This window comes from Antechinus flavipes, chromosome 3 (genome assembly GCF_016432865.1).
Source record: "Antechinus flavipes isolate AdamAnt ecotype Samford, QLD, Australia chromosome 3, AdamAnt_v2, whole genome shotgun sequence".
Classification (NCBI taxonomy): domain Eukaryota; kingdom Metazoa; phylum Chordata; class Mammalia; order Dasyuromorphia; family Dasyuridae; genus Antechinus; species Antechinus flavipes.
Window position 1 is genome coordinate 239,086,179 of NC_067400.1, and position 22,590 is coordinate 239,108,768.

Genomic DNA, 22,590 nt, shown 5'->3' on the forward strand with positions numbered 1-22,590 from the left:
CAAAAGTCAAGATGACTGGCAATGGTCTAGGGTTCAATGGATAATTTTGGTATCTTCTTTGTCTGACCAAGATCTAAGTACTCCACAGAACCTACTTCTGGCCACAGGAACATAATGTTCCCAACTCATGCTGAGGAAGTTTTCATATGTTTGGGATATTTACCCTCTAACTCACTGATAATGGTTTTGATATCCATCAGTTACCTTCAGTCTTGTTTACCTCATCTTCCTGAGAAGGTTTACTATGGCATAGATGCTATGCATGTTACAACTCCTTGGAATTACATGTGAGAGTTGAATGCCAGGTGCCCACCAAAGGTTGACAGCAGCCCTGAAAAGAACTCAGTAGCACTCAACCCACTTTTATGCTTTTTGTGCATTTTTTATCTTAATTACTTGTTTTCAAGGTTAAAGCTACTCAGAATTTTTCCCCACTTGATAGTATTTTATTTTTTCTAATTGCATACAAAGAAAGTTTTTAACATTTATTTTTGTAAGGTTGTGAATTCCAATGCTTTCTCCTTCCCTGCCTTCTTTTCCCCCTTCCCAAATAAGCAAATAAAATGACAGGAGTTATATAAGTTATACATTTATGTTGTATAATTATACATTTAAAACATATTTCCATGTCAGTTATGTTGTAAAATAAAAATCAGAACAAAATGGAAAAACAATGAGAAAAAGAAAAAGAAGTGAAAATATTATGCTTTGATCTTCATTCAGTCTCCATAGTTCTTTCTCTGAAAGTAATGACATTTTCCATCACAAGTCTATTGAAATTGTTTTGGATCACTGTATTGCTAAGAAGAGATAAGTCTATCATAGTTGATCATTGCACAGTTTTGCTGTTATTGTATACAGTGTTCTCCTGGTTCTATTTCACTTCACTCAGTATCTCTTCATTTAAATGTTTCAAGGTTTTTCTGGAATTTGTCTGTTCATCATTTCTTATATAATAAATAGTACTCCATTCTATTCAGAATTTTTCTTTCTCTTTTCTATTCAGAATTTTTAACAAAATGATTATGTACAAAAGCAGGAGCTCCATTCTTTCCTTGTTGGTTGCAGTTGGAGAAGAGATTTGTGCTGGAGGCTTTAGGCTCTAATTGCCCCCCAAGATTAACCAGTATGGAGGAAGTGCTTTAATTAACAATTCAACTTAAATTGCTTACCAGTAATTCTCCCAATTCGGCCTTTAAATATGCTTCCAACATATCCTGATATATGAGCTCCAAGGCTTACTCCTACGAAATGAAAAGACTGAAGAGAAATTCCAAGTTTCTGTAATTAAGAATATATTATTATGGTATATTATAAATACTAAAATATCTTTGATCAGAAATGTGTTAAGTTCTAAGACATATATTTTTCCATTTTAATTCCAAATGTAAGTTGCAACATTGCAATACCCTCATCACCTCTATCAATTGTCAATTTTTTCACATCTTCATTGATATTATCTCAGCCATCATTAGCATTGTCATTAAGAAGTATCTCAGTCATTGAAATTCCCTTGTGATTCTTTTATGCCTACATCTAGATCCATACCCTAAAGAATTTGTTTTCCCTTCTTCATAGCCATGTGCTCTTGATCTTCTATCATACTCCTTAAACATGTCATTTGTGTTAATAAGAAATATTAATAAGAAAGCAATAAGAAAAGAACAAAAACAAATTGAGAGAACAAGCATAAATAGGAAAAAACCTATCTTTTTGTGGACGATAGGACAATTTACTTAGAACTCTAGAATATCCACCCAAAGTAATTGATTCAATCAACCAATTTGCAGGATATAAAATAAAACCATACAAATCATCAGTATTTCTACATATCACAAAAAAAATTAACAGAAAGAGGAGAAATTATTTTGAAATAGGTACAGACAATATCAAATACTGACTAGTCAACATAGCAAAAAGAACATATCTGGGACACAAATACAAAGCATTCTTCACACAAATAACTAAATAAATTGGTCATGGGGAGAATAAGTCAATATAATAAAAATGACAATGCTGTCTAAGTTAATTTCATTTTCAGTGCCATATCAATCAAACTTCCAAAGGATTATCTCATATAAATAGAAAAAATAATATAAAAATCTATCTGGATGAATAAAAGATCAAGAATATCAAAGGAACAAATTTTAAAAATGGAAAGAAAGAGAGCCTAGAAGTATCAGATCTCAAACAGTACTACAAAGCCATGATTTTCAAAATGATTTTTCACTTGATCATAAATAGAAAATTTATTAAAAGAATAGTTTAGATTCACAGTATATAGAAGTAAATGAGCATGGTAACAGAGTATGATATTTCAAAAGATTCTAGCCACTAAATCAAGAACTCTCTATTCAACAAAAATCATTAAAAATGGGAAAACCACATGACAGAAATTATGTAGGGATCAGCATTTCACAGTATAAACAAATGCAACTGTGGTTTATGTATAAAAATGATATCATATAACAATCCTGCTTGATTTACTAGTGTTATAATAGTTCATGATCAAACAAGAGAGGTTTATAAGAAGTCAAAGCAGACAATTTTGTTACATAAAAGTAAATTTTTCAACAAATCAATGAAGCTAAAATTAGAAAAGAATGAAGAAATTGAGGAAAATCTTCACAGAAAATTTCTCAGATACTCTCCTTTTTAAGATAAATAGGGAATTGAGTTATTTATAAGAATAAAAACCATTCTCCAATTGTTAGATGATCAAAAGATATGAATAGACAGTTTTCAGAAGAAATTAAAACTGTCAATAATCATATAAAATTATCTACATCACTAATAATAGAGAAATGCAATTTAAATAATTTAAGCTATTACCTCAAAACCATAAAATTGGAAAAATTAACTCCCCAAAATGAAATTAACAAACACTGACAAAAACATGCGGAAACAGTAACATTAAAGCCCTATTCCTAGAGCTATGAAATTGCCAAAATATTTATGAAACAATTGAGATTAACTTATACTCATACTTAAAGCTACTTAACTTATACACATGCTTTGATCCAATGATGCCACTACTAGGTCTATACTCCAAAGAGATTAAAGAAAGAAGAAAAGGACCCAGAGTTACAAAAATAATTATGCCACCTCTTTAGGTAGTAGAAAATATTTGGAATATTTGAAGAATAGCCAAACAAGGTTTAGAATATGAAGCTGAAGAAAAACAATATGTGGTGGTACAAAATACAAAATGATAGGTATGGAAAAAACTTGGCTAAACAATGAATACAATAATACAAAATGACATGAATAAAATCAGGGCAGTAATTTGTGAAATATTATAAAGGAATAAAAAAACTTTGGGAGCTCTAATCAAAGCAATGACTAACTAAAATTCAAAGAACTCATTATTAAATAATTACCCTCCTCTAGACTGAGAGGTGGTGAAGTCAATACACATTTAGACATATATTTGAGTTTTTAAAAGTATGGCTAGTAAGGGGATTTGTCTTTTCTGTTTACATACATTTCTTTCTTTCCTTCCTTCCTTCCTTCCTTCCTTCCTTCCTTCCTTCCTTCCTTCCTTCCTTCCTTTCTCAGCCTACTTAGCACCATATCTGGTATATAGTAAGCATTCAGTAATGCTTTCTGATTTACCTTTTACAGGATTATATTGAGGATGAAAAGTGCTCTACATATCAGTGATTCTCAAATTGTAATCTAGACTCTCCCTGAATATTTTCCAGGTTTCCATGAGATCTATGCTTTTTTATAATGCTTATATTTTAAAATTTCTAATACAGTAAATATCAAAAAATAGCTCACATAATCAAAAACTCTGAAAAATCCTCAATGATATTTCATATTTTAAGGTGCCCTGAGACCAAAAAAGTTTGATAACTTAAAAAAAAAAAAACTACCTATCAATAACAATTAAAACTATAAGAAAAAAAGCAGAAATTCTCTATTCTTGTTTGATTGCCTTAAACTACAAAGTAGAAAGATCTTTATACTGGAAACCCTAGGAAAAATGGCTGATAAAGTTGATATCCAATCAAGTAATGAGATGCTAAAAATGATACTTAACAGTAATGGATGAATTTCTGTCATTTGGCTCTGATACTCCATATCATCAAATACTAAAGCAACTGGCAGGAATAATAAGACAAATATATATGACATGTAAAAGAAAATACAGCATAAAAGAAGTATTGAAGTACTTGACAAATACATAGTTTCTTTTCTTTTTCAAAGAAAGGAAAAGAATAAAATCTGTTAACTATATCCCAAATGAGTCAGAGTTCCACTATCATTCACAGCCGATTATCTTTATTGAATATATCATTCTACTGATACTGCTTACTTAGCTTTACAGCCATATATCTAACTCTATTGATTGTATTTTTTTGAAATTGCCTTTCTCATTTTTATAGCAATTCCATTACATTCATGTACTGTAATTTATTTAGACAGTATACTTGATATACACTCTAAAAGTTTTCAATTCTTTCTAACATAAATAACTTCCTATAAATATTTTTGTATATATGGATTATTTTCCTCTTCCTTTGATCTCATTAGAGACCTAACATATCAGATAATTAGGTCAAAGAATAAATAGAGTTTAATAGATTTTATACATAACTTTGTACAAGAATTCTAAATTGCTTCCCAGAATGGTTGAAAAAGTTCACAGGTCCACAAATAGTGTATTGACATATTAGTTTTCTCAGACCCTTACCAGCATTTGCCATTTTTCTTTTTTTGTCAACTTAGCCAATTTGGAGGGTATGTATGTGGTATTACTTTAAGTTGTTTTAAATTGTGTTTCTTTAATTATTTGTAAATTAAATAATTTTCCCATGGCTATTGATTTCATTCCTCTGAAAATTAATTACTTGTTACTTGATAATCTTATTCTTATAAATTTGATTCAATTCAATATTTATCATAAGTAAAATTTAAAGCAGAAAAACTTGAGGCAAAAGTATTTCCCCCTAATTTTGTTTTCATTTTAATTTTATATGTATTAGTTTCACTTATGTAAGACTTTTTATATTATGTAATCAAAACTGTCCATTTTACTACCTATGAACCTATCTTTTTTTTCTTCATGAATTCTTTCCCTACTCATAAATCTGATAGGTAATTTTCCCCAAGCTTCTCTAACTTGTTTACAATATCACTTTTTATGTTCAGATCATGCATGCATTTCAAATTTACCTAGATATATGGTATCAGATATTTATCTATACATCATTCCTATGAGACTATTGTCCTATTTTCTCAAAACCTTTTGTCAAAAAGCAAGTTCTAAATATACTATCTGAAATCTTTTGGTTAAGCAATCACCAATTTACACTTGTTTCTGTACATAATATGTTAGTTCCACTGATCAATCTCTCTGTTTCTCAGTCTGTACCAAAGTATTTTGATGATTATAGTTGTGAAGAAGAGTTTGAGATTTGGTATTGCTAGGCAGCCTTTCTTCTCCTTTTCTTCTTGATATGATTGGAAAAGACCCTGATGTTGGAAAAGATTGAAGAAAAAAAAAAGAAATGGCAAGTGATTAGAGAGATAGTATCATGAGCTTGAAGAGACTTCACGAGATAGTATAGATAGAACACTCTGATATACTGTGACCCATTGGATCCCTAAGAGTCAGACATGACTAAATGAATGAACAACAACTCTTGATATGATAGACATTTAGTTTCATCATAAGAATTTTGTTATTCTTTTTTTTTAAATTCTATCAAATAATCTTTTGATAGTTTGAAATGCTGGTGAATATAAGTAAGCTAATTTAGGTACTGTTGTCATTTCTGTTATATTTTCTCAGCCTATACATGAACAATAATTAAGTCTCCAAATATTTATATTTGTTTTTGTTGAGGAAGAACTGTTTTATAATTTTGTTCACATAATGTCTGTGCATATCTTAGCAGGCAGATTACCAAGTATTTGGTGCTGCCTGTTGTTAATTGAAATGAAATTTCCTAGTCTATTTCTTCCTTCTAATTTTGTTGGTTCTATAGAGAAAAAAAAGATGATTTGTATGAGTTTATTTTGTATTCTACAACTTCACTGAAATTGTCAATTGTTTCAATGAGTATTTTAGTTGACTCTGGTGTTCTAAAACTAAAACATTCATATCATCTGCAGAAACTAATAATTCTGTTTCCTCTCTGCCTTTCTTCATTCCTTCAATTTCCCCCCTTGTCTTACTGTAATAGTTATAGAGAAAAGCAACTTAATTTTAAAGTCTTTTAGAGAAAAGAAACTTTAAATGACTTAAAAACCCCAATTGATGATCATTTCAAAAGCTGGGTTAAGACTATTCATTTCCTGCCAGAGAAATGTATAATGACAAATACATTGATTTTTAGTCATGAGTTGTAGTTATGGCAACTGATTTGCTAAACCACATATTTTTGTTTTGAGGATTTTGTTTTCTTTTCTAGTGTTGTTTTTTTGGAATGGGAGGAAGTAAAGTATGAGGGACAGATAATTAATGTATAAAAAATTAAAATTTAGAAAGAGAAAATGTAATTCATTCACAAGTGATATATTTAGCTGTTTTATGACAAAATATTTTAAAATCTATAACACAGATGCTTTGCCAAAAAGGCCTTATTTTAGTACTATTTCAGTAGAGTTCTAAAGGCAATATTTCATTTTAATTTTGGTCCACTTCACTGAATGTTAGTCTATTATTTTTTAGGATAATTAGTAACTTAGCAAATCAATCTCCTTATCTATCAACAGCTTAATTCATCCATATTTTTCTTCTTTCAAGTTTTACTTTATAAAGAATGACTTTAAAAGAATGAAAAAAATTCACTTTATGATATTTCTTAATATACATTCACATTAATTCATCTTTTCTTTCATATTTTTTTCAGGCAAACAAATCCGCAACTTACCATCATCCTTTTAATGTATTCTCTCAATATTGTAGCAACTTTCCAGCATCTTTTTACAGCTCTTTGATAAAGTAAAGTTGCAGCACCCTGATTCCAATCAACTACAATTACATTCACATCTTCTAAAGACAGCAAAGAATTCACAAATTTGTGAAGCCATGCTGGGTTTGTGCCTAATGGTCTATATCCATGAACAATCCAAACTGTTTTTTTGGTGATATTGAACTTATTATTAAGTGTAAAATCCCTCGTAAAAAGAGACTGAGCACAGTTTATTCTTTCTCGTGTGAACAACAGCAACCCGACTTTTATTTTTGGCTTAAATATATCAAGAAAAGAATCCTTTAAACTCAGTTCAGTAAATTCAAGACAGGCATTTGTTGTACCTGAAAAGCAAAGTATCAAAACAGTCAGCATGCTACATTTGAAGTAATATTCAATATTCAAAATTTTTTTAGAGGTTCATATAGAAAAAAAAATGGAAAAAGCAGATTTTTATCCACTCAACTTTACTCCCTTTTAAAATAAAATATTGCAAAGGAATGTAGATCCACTAAATATACTCTTCAAATGACTTAGATAAAATACACTTTATATTCCTTTTTTTTCTGCCTAGCAAAACCCAAAATCAAAAGCAGATAACATTTGAACAATTGGGGTACAACTTAGAATAGTGGAAAGAGCATTTCTTGGGTTACAATGCATTGTTGAATCATTGTCTCATTCCTTCTTATGTATGAAATGTACATTCCTATGTATACATTCCACATGCCACAACCCCTCCACTGCCACCATCTTGATTCCTTTAAAAATGTTTAAAATATTGCTACATAAATTTTAAGAAATTTTTGTATTTTCTGTTAAATTAAGGTGGTCACTGATTTAAGTATAAGTTCTTATATTTTCTTCTAAACACACAAAAGTTGTAAAGGCTACCATATGAACAATTAGTACATTTGATTTCTTTTCAAAATATAAGTAATCCTTAACTTTCATAGAAATAACATTCATCAGAGAAAAGATATGAAAGTCAAAACACTAATGTTGATATATACTGAACTTATGGGAGATAGAAAGTTGCATTTCTACAACCAAAAAAAAGAAAAAAACAAACCCAACCTGTAATCTTACATTATAGATTGCTGAAAATATACTGTTTACATATAATTCTTTATGACAAAACATAAATTCTGATAATGTTCACTTTTTCTAACCCAGTAACCATGAAATATAATATGTAATATGCAGAATAAAGTTGTACACAAAATACATTTTTTCTTGCTAGTAATTTCCTAGAATTCTGTAATCCATTTTTGCCAGCATCTCTATTTAAAAAATGATTTCAGACAATATTCATTTTATATAACATACAGTATCATAAATACTATATAGCAAATATACTTCTTAGAACTAAAATTTTAAAAAACCTGAACCTTACTTTCTGCTCTATAAGATGGTGGTGTGAGAGCATTGTACTGTATATGTATATTTCTGTAAACCTTCCTACCTTGGCTACCCTTGAGATTTTGCTGACATTTAGTCATCATGGGCAAAAGGCACCAAAACTGGTAAGAGCTAAATATCACTTATGACATTGTCATTCACCATAGGTTGAGATCATAAAGCATACAAGCCTAGTATATTATCAAGATCTGCTTCAGTCACCATTTAAGATTCTTAAGGATTTCAGAGTATGGGATCATAACAGAGGTTAATTGCCACTTAACTGTGAGACTGGGATCGATGATGGGATCAGCATATAATAAAAACATGACATCAAATACTCCATAAACTTGCACAAGTACTAATTGAAGTTGAAGATGACTACAAATCATTTTCCCCCTAGTTTCATATCATATAATTTTTTTCAGAGTTTTGAAAAATATACCTGAGAAATTAAGAGTAATAGGAATATTTGAAAATTTAGTGGGGAGTAGAAGCATATTTTTAAATCTGATTCAAGAATGGTAGACAAGGCTGTAATTCATGATGTTGGGTGGGAAAGGATCAAAATGATGTATACAGAGGTTTAAGAGTTCTGAATTTTTATAGAACACATTAAGATCATGATAATAAATGTTTTACAAACAGCCCTCCAATTATATATATATATATATATATATATATATATATATATATATATATATATATATATATATATATATATCCCCTCCTCCCTCATTACTTCCCTCCCTCCCTCTCTTTCTCTCTCTGTCTCGCTATGTCTCTATCTGATTCTGTCTCTCTCTCTCTATATATATAAACACATATACATATATATACATATATACATATATATATATATATCTTTTTGTCCCCTCTAAAGGTTTAATTTTCTCCTTTTCTTTAAGTCAAAACAATCACCAAAATAAATTAAATCTTGAATTATAGCATCTCAAGTATAAAGCCTTATACTGAAAATGCAATTATTAGCTTTCACCGGACAGTCTAAACTTTAGCATATATCTTGATGAAATTTGACAAAGATTTGATGGGAGGACCATCAGGCTGCCAAAAAAGTTTGATCTGTCCATTTTGGAAAAGTTCTAAGCCTATCTGCAATATGTTCACATGTGAGTAACTATTATGTTTCCAGCAAGGTAGGTAGACTCACATCAAAAATTAAAATGAAACAAATATTATTATATCTGATATAACTGTGAGTTTATTAACCTGAGTTGGAGATGGATTGCCACTCACAAAAGGGCCCCAATTTGAGACATGAGCATCCCTAAAAAATAGGATATTAGAAAATGAGACACAAAAGTTCAGAAGAATAAGAAAGCACAGCCTCTAACAGAATCGACAATTGAAAGAGCTTGAAGTCCAGTTACTGAAAGATCATTGGAGGAAAGGTAGATAATGTTTTTATGTAAAGAAGAACTAGCTAAGGTATAATGTCCTTTAGTACTATCTAGTTTAAGAGATGGCAAGTCCCTCAAGGGCTTGAATATAATGCTTTTCCTTTCTTGAAAGAGCTTGTCATAGCTTCAGAAAACCAAGGGACAGAAAAGCAGTTTTATCTAGTAGGATAACAGAGAAACTAAAAAGGCAGAAGTAATGTAGAGGAAATAAGATATCATTGACTTTTATATCTTCTGGTTGTGATTTATATTAGGTAATTAACCTAATTCTTTAGCTCACTACTAAGTGTATATAGTATATGACTGTCCTTTGCCCCTTGTTCCTCCTTTGCCACTTGCATAGACTGGGGAGAGAATGCAATCTAAGTTTATATTTGGGCTGGATAAATTCAGAAGGTCACATATATCTTTAATTAAATTTATCTTAGATTTAGCCAATGTATGTATCAGAAATCATCCTTTTGAATCCTGACCTTATCATAGTGTATTCTATACTTTTCCCTCAAAGAGAATTTCCTAAAGGGGGAAAAATCATCTTTACTTAAACAGACAATATAATTTTAAAGTATAAACAGACCTTAAGAGAAAAACCAAAGTTAAATACCAAAAGTTATGCTAAGGAATTATAAAAAGATAAACTGTTTAGAGCATAATGTAGAGAGACAATACACTTGAATACCCAGAACCCTATAATCATCAAGGACCACAGAAGGAATCCAACCAGACAAAGGGCCTTGGGGTGGTTCTGTTATGCTTCAATGTTATGTTTCAATAATTATAAAAGAAGAATGGAATATGAAAGGAAGAGAAATATACTGTGAAGTTGGAGAAGGAAGAAGAAAGCTAAAAATTGTTTTATACAATTAAAGTATACAAATTAAAGTCAATAAAAATAAGGAAGGGGTGAGAAGGGTGAGTGTAAATTTTACTCTCATGTGTACTGATAAAAAGAGTGAAAAAACAGACACAATTAAGTACAGGAATATATTTCACTCAAGAGGGCAATAAGAGGGAAAAGAAAAAATAACAGAGACATTTAAGGAAGTTAACAAAAAAAAATTAAAACAAAATCTAAGGAAATACAAAATTATACATAGCAATTATGCTTGTGGTGAAAAATAAAAATTAGCAACTGTGGGGACAGCCATCAATTGGGAAAGCCCTGGAATGTTATGGAATATTATCTTATTCTTTTTGTAGTGTAATAATTTAATCAAAACTTATAATTGCATTACAATAATCATAGTGTAAAATATAAGAGCATCAGGAAGACATTAAGTTCTGCATGAGTTCAGAGGAAAAAAAGAATATTTCTGATGATGGCTATTACTACCCAGTATGTCATGGCATAGCCCTATTGGGTCTATGATCAATTAATTAGAAAATAGAAAATTCATTAGGATTGCAAATTTCAGAGCTTAAATTTCTATTTTAACAGCATCTCCCCCCCAAATACATGTATAGATATTTTCATCTTTTCATTTTTGTCAAATTTTGTGTTCCAAATTTTTTCCCTTTATCTCTACTCTCCCCAAGGAAGGAATAAATCTGATATAGGTTAAATATGTACAATACTTTTAAACATATTTCCACAGTTGTCATATTGTACAAGAAAAATCAGATCAAAAGAAAAAAAAACACTAAAAGAAAAAAAGAAACACGCAAACAAACAATAGCAGTCTCCATAGTTTTTTCTCTAGCTACAGATGCATTTTCTATCCCAAGTCTACTGGAATTTCCTTGAGTCACTGCATTGTTGAAAAGAGCCAAATCCATCATAGTTGATCATCATATAATTTTATTGTTACTGTGTATGGTATACTCTTGGTTCTGCTTTCTTCATTCAGCAACTTTCTTCATTCAGCAACAGTTCATGTAACTCTTTCCGGGTTTTTTTTTTTTTTGGAAAGCAGCCTGATCATCATTTCTTATAGAACAATATTATATCCATAATTTATTCAACCATTCCCTAAATGATGGGCAACCACTACAAAAAAGGTTGCTACAAAGATTTTTGCACATGTGGGTCCTTTTCTCTTTTTTATGATCTCTTTAAAATACAGTCCAATAGAGACACTTGTGGATCAAAGGACATACACAGTTTTGTAGTCCTTTGGGCATAGGTCCAAATTGCTCTCCAGAATGATTGAATCATTTCACAACTCTACTAACAATACATTAGTGTCCAGTTTTCCCTCCCCCTACAACATTTATTATTATCTTTTCCTGTCATTTTAGCCAATTTCATAGGCGTGAAGTGATACCTTAGAGTTATCTTAATTTGCATTTTTCTAATCAATACTAATTTGGAACATTTTTTGAAATGACTAAAAATGGCTTTAATCTTTTCTTCTGGAAATAGTCTGTTCAAATCCTTTGATCATTTATCTATTGGGGAATGATTTGTATTCTTATAAATTCTCTATATACTTTAGAAATGAGGACTTTGTCAGAAACACTGGCTGTAAAAATTTTCCTCCAGCTTTCTGTTTTCTTTCTATTTTGGCTGCATTGTTTTTATTTTTGCAAAGATTTTTAAATTCAATGTAATCAAAATTATCCATTTTGCATTTCATAATGACCTCTAGTTTTTCTTTGGCCATAAATTCTTCCCTTCTCCACAGATCTGAGAGGTAGATGTTCCCTTGTTCTAAAGCTGTTAATTGTTTTTAGTAGTTTTTAGTTGATTCTCTAAATAGACCATCATATCATCAGCAGAAGGAGTGTTTTGTTTCCTCACTCAATTTCCTTCAATTTCTTTTTCTTCTCATTGCTAATGCTAACATTTCTAGCACAATAGTGAATAATAGTAATGATAATGGGTAATCTTGTTTCACCCCTGAGCTTCTTAGGAATACTTCTAGTTTGATGTCTGAAGTAGATGCTACTTATCATTTTAAGGAAAACTCCATTTTTCCCTATGCTCTCTAGTGTTTTTGTGTTTTTATTTGTCAAATGCTTTTTCTGCATCTATTCAAATAATTATATGATATCTATTAGTTTGGTTATTGATACTGTCAATATGCTGATAATTTTCCTGATATTGAACCAGCCTTGCATTTCTCATATAAATCCCACTTGTCCACAATGGATTTTCCTGGTGACAAGTTGCTATAATCTTTGTTAATATTTTATTTAAATTTTTTGCATCAATATTTATTAGGAAAATTGGTCTATAATTTTCTTTCTCTGTTTTGGCCTTTCTTGATTTAGGTATCAGCACTATATCTGTGTCATAAAAGGAATTTGACAGTCCTCTTCTTTGCTTATTTTCTCAAATAGTTTATGTAGCATTGGAATAAATTGTTAGTTAAATGTTTGGTAGAATTCACTTGTAAATTCATCTGGCCCTAAAGATATTTTCTTAGGGAGTTTATTGATAGCCTGTTTGATTTCTTTTTCTAAAATGGATCTTTTAAAATATTTTACTTTTTTTCCTGTTAATCTTGGCAATCTATATTTTTGTAAATATTCATCCGTTTTCACTTAGATTGTTAGGCTTATTGGCATTCAATTGGGTAAAATAGCTCCTAATTTTTGCTTTAACTTCTCCTTCATTAGGGGCAGCTAGATGGTGCAGTGGATAGAGGACCAGACCTGAAGTCAGGAGGACCTGAGTTCAAATCTGATATCAGACACTTACTACTTCCTAGTTGTGTGACCCTGGGCAAGTAGATAAGTAGATAATAACAACTTTCTCTAAAAGATGTCATGGACCATGAAGAAATATAAAAAGCGTCTTTCTGAACAAATGTCTCATTTTTCAAATATATACTAAGTATAGAACTGAATCTATATCTTGATCTATCTATATATAGATATAGAGAGAGAAAAAGAGAGAGAAAGTGACACATAACACACACCAAGAATGACAGAGGCAGAGAGGCAGAGACAGAGAACAGAGAGAGACAGAGACAGAGAGACACACAGAGAGAAAACACCATTACCCAAATGACAGATGGTCAAAGAATAGGAAGAGGCAGGTAGGTGGCTTAATGAATAAAGAACTGAGTTTGGAGTCAGTTAAACTTGAGTTCAAATCTTACCTTAGACATTTACTAGCTGTATTAATCTGGTCAGGCTATTGAACTTTTGCTTATTCTGATTCACTGGAGAAGAAAATGGCAAATCATTCCAGTATCTTTCTTGCAAAACTTAATGGACATTATTGTTGTTCTGTGGTTCAGAGAATATCACAAAGATATGAATAGGCAGTTTTCAGAATAAAAATGTAAAGTTATCATAACTGATTAGAGAAATGCATGCTAAAATAATTCTAAGTTACCACCTCATGTTTATCAAAAATGATAAGTTCTAAAAGGCATGAGCAGAAAAAATCGATACATTAATGAACTACTGGTAGAATAATGAACTGGTCCCACCATTGGAGAACAACTTAGAACTATATCCAGAGAGATGTAAAGTTATATATATCCTTATATTTATCCTTTTCCTTAACAATATCATAACTAGGTCTATATCTCAAAGCTCAAAGAAAAATGAAAAGACCTATACATACAAAAATATTTATAGAAAGTCTTTTGTGATGGCAAAGTGTTGGAATGGATGCTCATTGATTTGAGAATGGTTGAACAAAGTGTGGCATATTTTGTGAAGTATTTACTATGATGATATAAGAAATTATGGAGGGAGGGGAAGGAGATTCAGAAAAAAAAACCATAGCAACACCTATATGAACCAAGGAAAAGTGAAGAATTGGAAGATCATTCTGCAATGTCGTAATGATCATCAACTGTGAAAGGTTTCATATTGCAACTGTCAAATATTGGTACTTTGCTATTGGAGGAAATGACAACTAAATCAGATCTATTTCTGGTGACCTCTGTCTCCAATATGTAATCTTCCCCTCCTATCCACCATGAATATTCCATGGACACTTTCAGACATTATGACCATTTAGTTTCAAACACTAATGGAAACATAGATGGGGCCTGATAGTTTTTTAAACTCATAAAGGCCTTAGATGATATCCTTCTTATAATTTGTGTTCTTTTGAGATCAAGAAGAAATATGAACAAAAGAGGCAGAGATGTCCAGAGACTTAGGCAAACCAAAGCAAAAGAGCTTAGTTGTGTAAAAATAAAACATCCTGTTCTCACCTTTTGATGTCATCGACTAGTAGATAGTAGATGACCAAGGGAGTATTGAGGGTTTACAACATTATATTAAAATAACAAGTTTTTTCACTAATGTCCTTGATATGGCTATAAACACAAGAAGGGCAAACATAAGCCTTCTTTATTATCTTGGTTTTAAAATTTTGTATTCATTTTGAACCTAAATACAAAACAATAAAAGAAAAAAAATTCCATGTGCATAGGCGAACATAAAAAGGAGAGTTCAATATGAAACAAATTTCCATTTGAAACTGTTAACTTAAAAAAAAAAAAAAAAACCTGTGTAGCAAATATTATGCATTGTTTTTAAAGCTACCCAGATTTTTTGTGCTTTCTTCTTTTTTCTGTTTCTATATTATATATAGCAAACACATATATAGCTTTGTGTATATATAGTAGGATTTTAGTTGTGACACAAAGAAAGGCAAGGAAATCAGAAGCATAGGAGGGAGAATAGCCAAGCAAATGCTCAAATTTGAGAGATGGAATGTCTTGTTTAAAGAACAGTTAGAAAAAGGCTAGTATCACTGGATTGAGAAGTAGAGGTCGAGAGTAAAGTATAAAAATACTGGAAATGTAAAAAAGAAGTGGTAGTGAAGAGTCCAGGATGACTCTTCAGTTACAAATCTAAGAGACTGGGACTATTACTGTCCTCTACAGTAAAAGAGATTTGGGAGAGGTGGCAGATAGTGCAAATTATATGAATTTCATTTTGGACATATTGAATTTAAGATATCTATTGGATATATAATTCAACATATCTAAAAGGCAATTGGAGATGTGTGGTTAGAATTCTGCAGAGTGTGCAACAATATCATCAGCATAGAGATGGCAGTTAAATCCATGAGACCTTATGAGATAACCAAGTGAAGTAATAGAGAGAGAGAAGAGCGCTGAAGACAGAGTCCTGAAGGACATGTATGGTTTGAAGTCATGATCTAGAAGTTCATTCAGCAAAAGAGCTAGAGAAAGATGAGCTAAATAAGAGGAGAACCAGGAAAGAGTAATGTGTCAAGAAGAGAATATCAAGGAGGAGAGACTGATCAATACTGTCAAATGCTGCAGAAAGATGAATGAGAATGAGAATTGAGAAAAAGTCAATATATTTAAAACATACTCTTCAGGACTCCAATCTTAGTAGTTTATCTGCTATAAAATGTTGCTTCTCCTTGTTATGCATACTTGTTTTAAAAGGTCAAATTTAAGTTGCCTCACTTTATGCATGCATAGTCATTTTATTCTTCCTTGTATCTTCTTAATCTCTGCTACAATAACACAGTGGCCTGATTGTATATAGATGTCTGGTTCATGAATGAATTCCATATCAGCAATCAGTAGTTTCCTGTGTGTTAAATTATCATCAATTTAATTTCTAAAAAAGTATTTTGTGTTTGTACAACCATCTATTGCAAATAATAAAAAGGCAAAGAAAATTTAGGAAGAACCCTCCAAATTAAACATATACTTTATTCTTCAGTGACTTAAATATAATTCTGGAAATAGAAATAAGAAAGGCCAAAGATTTATAGATTGAACAGAAATTTTATCCCTCTATAATTAGCACTGGGTTTTATTTTTAATATTTGGGAGACATTGGACTTGGTGAATACCAAGTAACATCACAAAAGTGTGATTGGTTAAATTTTAGTAGATCAGAATCTCCTGACTACTGATGTGTCACACTTTACTCAGCCACTTTAGCATTCATTATATAACTAGGAATCAAACTTCTTTGAAATCTATAAATCTCTGGTCTTTCTCATTTTTTCTTATTGAAACAAATAAATTTTTTTAAACCACTTCTCTGATACCTGCCTCATCAACATATTTAAAGTAGAGGGTCTTTTAAAGTTCTGTTAAGAATTTCTATATATTTTTAACCTCTGTAACAGATGTGAGTATGTGAGTTATATTTAAGGATTATTTTCCTGAAGGATATTTTGAAAATATTTTTTATCAGTAGTATAATGCGAGATGAATAAATGTTTGATGACATGTTTCTTATTGATTTTGGATATATAGTAAAACCATCCCTATTGATTTCTTTGTCTTTCCAAGGGGAAATTATGAGCTAACCTCCTATTTAGTTATAACTTTCTATTGTTTCCTCATTTTATTTATCATAATATATAAAACTTGATATGATTCAGGTCTTCCAAAAATTTATCCACTCCTTGGTCATAGAAGTCCTCCTGGTTCAAAATTACAGGAATTTTAGGAGCTCTGAGACATTCCTGCCAGGCAGATAGTAAAAGCATCCTACCTACAATATCTCCATAGTGGAGGAGAGTGATTTGTGTCTTACACAATAGTTGCAATAGCCTAATCTATCTCAAAATATGTTTCAAAGAACTTATAGGAAAATATTCAAGTGGATTCATATCAACAATTTCAGAAAAAAAGATAAAAAATCATATCCCAAAATTTTACTTATTTATATTACACATAAGGAAGGAAAACCAAAATATTCTTTTTTTTTTCCTTTGAGATGCCACAGACCACATAAAGATCATACCATGGACAGAACATACAAATATGTACTTATCAAGAAATTCCTATATTACCATACTACCGATACTATAAAGTATACTGTATCTACAATCCTCAACATTTGAAACACATTAAGATCAAATTCAAGTTGTTGAAACAACTTTTTATGCATGCACAGTTTATGCAAGCACAGTCATTTTTATTTATCCTTGTATCATTTTAAATTTCTGCTCCAATAAGACAAAGACCCTGAATTTTAAGAAAACTTGTTTTAATTTAACCATTTTATGTTTTATACCAGATGTCATCAGGGAGTCACAAGAGTACTTTAAATACAACTTCTTTGTTTCTGTTATAGAAGTCTGTTATTGTAAATGCTGACGTTAAAGTTCATAACACTATTGATTTATGACATTTGTTTACCTTTGTTTGCCATCAAATAAGTATTTAGTCTTCTGTCATTGAAACATATTCAGTAGTAGGATCAAATAAAAAGATATATTTTCTGTACAGAGTTTTATATTTTACTTCATTTAAATATTAGCAAAATAATTTAAATTACTTTGGAGATGGAGACATTTATAAATTCAATTATAGTGACATGAAACATTTTAAATTAATTAAAATTTTTTTTTTGTTGTTAGCTTCCCCAATAATATAATTTTAACACCCTCATTTGTATTATGTTTAGCTTCATCAACTTTAAAAAAATAAACAGTGGGTTTTATTTTAACTTTTCATACTACAAACAATTATATTTAACATCAGTTAGGTTTATGTTCATCATTTTTAATACTTGTGAATATAAATATGATAAATACTCATGCAAATGATAAATACATATTAGGAAAACCCTATCTCTATATCAAAGACCATGTTGAACTTTATATATTGATTTAATATTTTTTACAAGTATAGGTTAAATAATTAATAGGAGTCTTACCAGATCTTGCCCAGCATATTAAGGAGAGGAAAATATATAATCTCTGCATTTGGAATTCAAAATAGCATAAACATTCAAATTCACAAAGGAAAAAAATCCTTAATAGGTTATTTTTCTCTTTTTGTAGTATAGTCACACTTCTCTGACTGCAGGGAGTAGGTGGGTAAAGATAAAATAAAACTCTTTCCTTGACCTTTTGTTCTCTACTGCTCCTCCTTCATTGCTTAAGAAGGTGGGGCAGCTTCGGTTCTCTCAAGATTGTTTTTTTTTTACTTTAGTAAAATTTTGTTTCCTTTAAGCCATTGTTTCAACTCAAAGTTGTGCTCTTTGTCATATTGTGGGATTTGGGTAGGGAAAGAAAAAGATAAATTATACTAACATCTCAGCTAAAGAAACTTCATTTATGGGAAACTACCTTTATCAAGAACACAACCAACTAAGCACTAAAGATATAAAGAAAACCAAAAATAATCCTTCCTCAAGGATCTAATGTTTCAGTGGAGGATACAGTATATAAATTATGAGGTATTATAATAATAGTAACAATAACAATAAGTAACATTTATGTCATGCTTGTTATATGCCAGGCATCTTAAGAGTTTTATAATCATCCCATTTGATATGAGAACAACCCTGGGAGATAGAGCTTATTATTCTCATTTGGCAGTTGAGGAAAGCAAAGTAAACAGAAGTTAAGTGACTTGTCCAGGATTACACAGCCACTAAGTGATTTTAACTGGTGGGCTTGATTCCAAATAAAAGTAACCTACCCCCATAATGGAATGGTGTCTTTTCATGTGTCTTCTTCTGGTAGATGGTAAGCTTCTCGAGAGAAGGGATTGATTGTCTCTCTCTTTTTTATTTTTATCCCCCAAACTTAACAGTGTCTGGCCCATGCTACGTAGGCACTTAATAAATATTTAGCTAATTGAATTGAATTAATTAATATTAGAAGGAACATTTTACCTATCCAGTTAATATATTAATTGATTACAAGCCCTACAAAAATTGAAGATATAAAGACAGAGAGATAGAGGAAAAATGAGGAGAGGAGAGAATGAGTGTCATGCAAAAGAATTATGAAAATAAATTTAACAGCTTGGTGAAAGAGACACAAATTTACTGGAAAAAAGAAAAAAGAAATTCTTAAAAAATAGAATTGAAAAGGAGGCACAAAAGTTTACTGAAGAAAACAATTCCTTAAAAATTTGAATTGGGCAAATAGAAGATAATGATTCCCTAAGACATGAAAAAAAAAATAAAGCAAAGTCAAAAAAAAATAATAATAATAATAAAAGAAAATGTTGAATATCTCATGGAAAAATAACTGATCTGGAAAATGGATTGAGGAGAGATGATTTAAAAATTATTGGACTAATTTAGAACTTTATGATCAAAGAAAGAGCCAACACATCATATTTCAAGAAAATATCAAGGGAAAATACCAGAGGATAAAATAAAAATTAAAAGAAGCCTTTAAAAACCTCCTGAAAGAAATCTTTAAATAAAAATTCCCAAAAAAGTTACAACCAATTTCCAGAGTTTCAAGTTTAAGGAGAAAATATTGCAAGTAGACAGAAAGAAACAATTCAAATATTGTGGAGTCATTGTCAGGATTGATACAAGGTTTAGCAGCTTCCATGTTAAAGGATCAAAAAGCTTAGAATATGACATTGCAGAAGGAGAAGGAGTTAGGGTCACAACCAGAAAGAAACTATGGAGGAAAACTGAATATTCCCTTTAGTGGGAAAATGGATATTTAATGAAAAAGAGGACTTTTAAACATTCCTGATCAAAAGATCAGAGCTAAATAGGAAAAAAATCTCTCTCTCTCTCTCTCTCTATCTCTCTTTCTCTCTCCCTCTCTGTCTCTCTCTCCCTCTCTCTGTCTCTCTCTGTCTCTGTCTCTGTCTGTCTCTCTCTCTCTGTCTCTGTCTCTCTGTCTCTCTCTCTCTCTCACATACACACACACACACACACACACACACACACACACACACATGCACACACATACAGGGAACAATAAATACATGGAGGAGGGAAAATAGTCAAACTAATGAATTGTTGGTAGAGTTATGAATTAGTGCAATCATTCTGAAGAACTATTTGGAACCAGGCCTCAAGAGGTATAAATTGTACATCCTCTTTGATCCTGCAATACTATTATAAAGTTTATATCCAGAGTTTAAAGGAAAAGGCAAAGGACCTATATATATTTGTATCACATCTTCAATTAAAATACGCCTATTACCTGGAGTGTTACTGGTTGGTTGGTAATTGTCCTCTGGTTTTTGAAGAGGACCAAAATTATATTAGTATGTTAGAGTTAAGTTGCAGTGTATCTGACTGTGGCTGATCAGACCAATATGAGCTTGGAATGCTCTGCCACAGGTTGGACACAAATATTCCATATGAATTTGGGGGATAGCTTCTCTAATTTTGCACATTTTGCATTTGCTCATAGAGCAAAGCACCTTTTCTGAAGAGGACATGCATGCTAGGTGGCCTGTGCCATTGTCTCCCATTTATGCAATTGAGTCTAAAGTTCTTAAGAGATACCTTGAGAATGGCCTTGTATCTCTTTTTTCTGATCACCTTGTGAGCACTTGATCTGTGTGAGTTCTAAACAAGTTAGGGCATATAATTGTGATGCTGTACTATTGTGGTTTAAGAAATAACAAGCGAGAAAATTTTGGAAAAACCCATATGAATTAATGCAAAATGAAGGGAGCAGAATCAAGAGACTAATGTGCATTATAATAGCAATACCAAGTGTAAAAGATTTAATTATCCTTATTAATAAAGTGATCCAAGGAAATTCCAAAGAACACATGATAAAAAATATTAGCCACCTCCAGAGAAAGTACTTATATGCACTAAGTACAAATTAAAATATAATTTTTCTCATTTGCATTTTTGTTGCTTGTTCTTGCTTGATATGGCTAATATGAAAATATATTTTGCATGTTTTCATATGTATAATTGATATTATATTGTTTATCCTCTCAGTGATTGTGAGAAAGGTAATTGGAAAGGAATCAAAATTCAGTTTTCTCAAATGTTTAAAATAGATAAATTATTTTAAAAAGAAATCTTGTAGACAATCTTAATTGAATATCCAAGTACAAATCATGATTAATAAAACTGAAAGAAAATAAATTAATAAACATATTTAGGAAGTGTGGTTTTGGGGAAAAGATAGTCCAGTGGTTTGTTTGACTTTTTAAAAGAATTACCAACAGCAAAAAAGAAGAAAAAATTCACAGTCAATGAAGAAAAAATAAAGGAAAGGATTAAAAACTATTTTGCCCAATAAAAGTGATCATCTAAATGAAAACAATGAATATTATAAAATATAAAATGTTTAAATTGGCAGAATAAGAAATAAAGAAGTTATATAAACTTATCTCAGAAGAGAAATTAAATAATCATAAATGAGCTTCTAAAATAACAAAAAATAGATGCATTTAAAAATTAATTCTATCAAATATTTAAATAACAATTTACTCTAGCAAGTATCACCAAAGGGTCAGTAATCAAAGGCCAGAGGCAGGACATTTGACAAGGTATCCAAAGCAGGACTGATCTCATCCAATAAGTATAGTTTTCAAAATTTTCTCACTTGGTCTGGCAATCATTTTAGCACTCAATTTTAAGACCTGGTATTTGGTTCTAACTCCACTATCCATTTTGATATCCTTTCTGGATTCAACTATTAACACCCATCACACTACCAAGATAAGTGTTTCTTGCATAGGAACTTCTGAGTTGAACTGAGTTGACATATGTATAAATATTTAAATTCACCTATAAGCAAATTTCAATGATTTATATAATAAAAAAGATTTATATATTTTAATATATCCCCTAACTGCTTACCTGGATTTCACTGATGTTTCCAGAAACTCATCTTACAAAATCAGCTCTGAAGCTCACACCACCTTAATGCCCCCAATCCCTTAAATTGCTCCATCTCTTTGGCTGGAGAATTTGGAGGGTCAATATCAGAGTGTTCCTCTCAGAACTTTTGTTTAAGGAGGGGACCAGGGCAGTTACTTCATAATTTCCCATGTGGTTGCAAGACTTAGTCATGTCCCTTGGCCAGGTACTTTCTCTCTTTATATCCCCATATCTTTCTTTTATTTGTAACCTCCTTCATTGAGGGTTGGGAGTACTTTTTAGTATTACTTGGAATCCCTAGTGCTCAGTACTGTTCCTGGCACACAATAGTCATTTAACAAATGACTGAGTTAATGGTTGAATTGAGAAAA

At 30.9% G+C, this 22,590-nt stretch overlaps 1 protein-coding gene across 1 annotated transcript in view; it reads right to left on the reverse strand.

Annotated features, from left to right (window-relative positions):
- LOC127557133 (lipase member I-like) overlaps window positions 1-7,301 on the reverse strand; it is a 50,799-nt gene extending 43,498 nt beyond the window's left edge. Inside the window, exons 1-2 of the mRNA XM_051990571.1 lie at window positions 6,885-7,301; window positions 1,173-1,281 (exon numbers count right to left, since the gene is read on the reverse strand). Coding sequence (XP_051846531.1) covers window positions 1,173-1,281; window positions 6,885-7,301 — 526 coding nt within the window. The remainder of the gene's footprint in view (window positions 1-1,172; window positions 1,282-6,884) is intronic.
- Window positions 7,302-22,590: the final 15,289 nt, after the last annotated feature.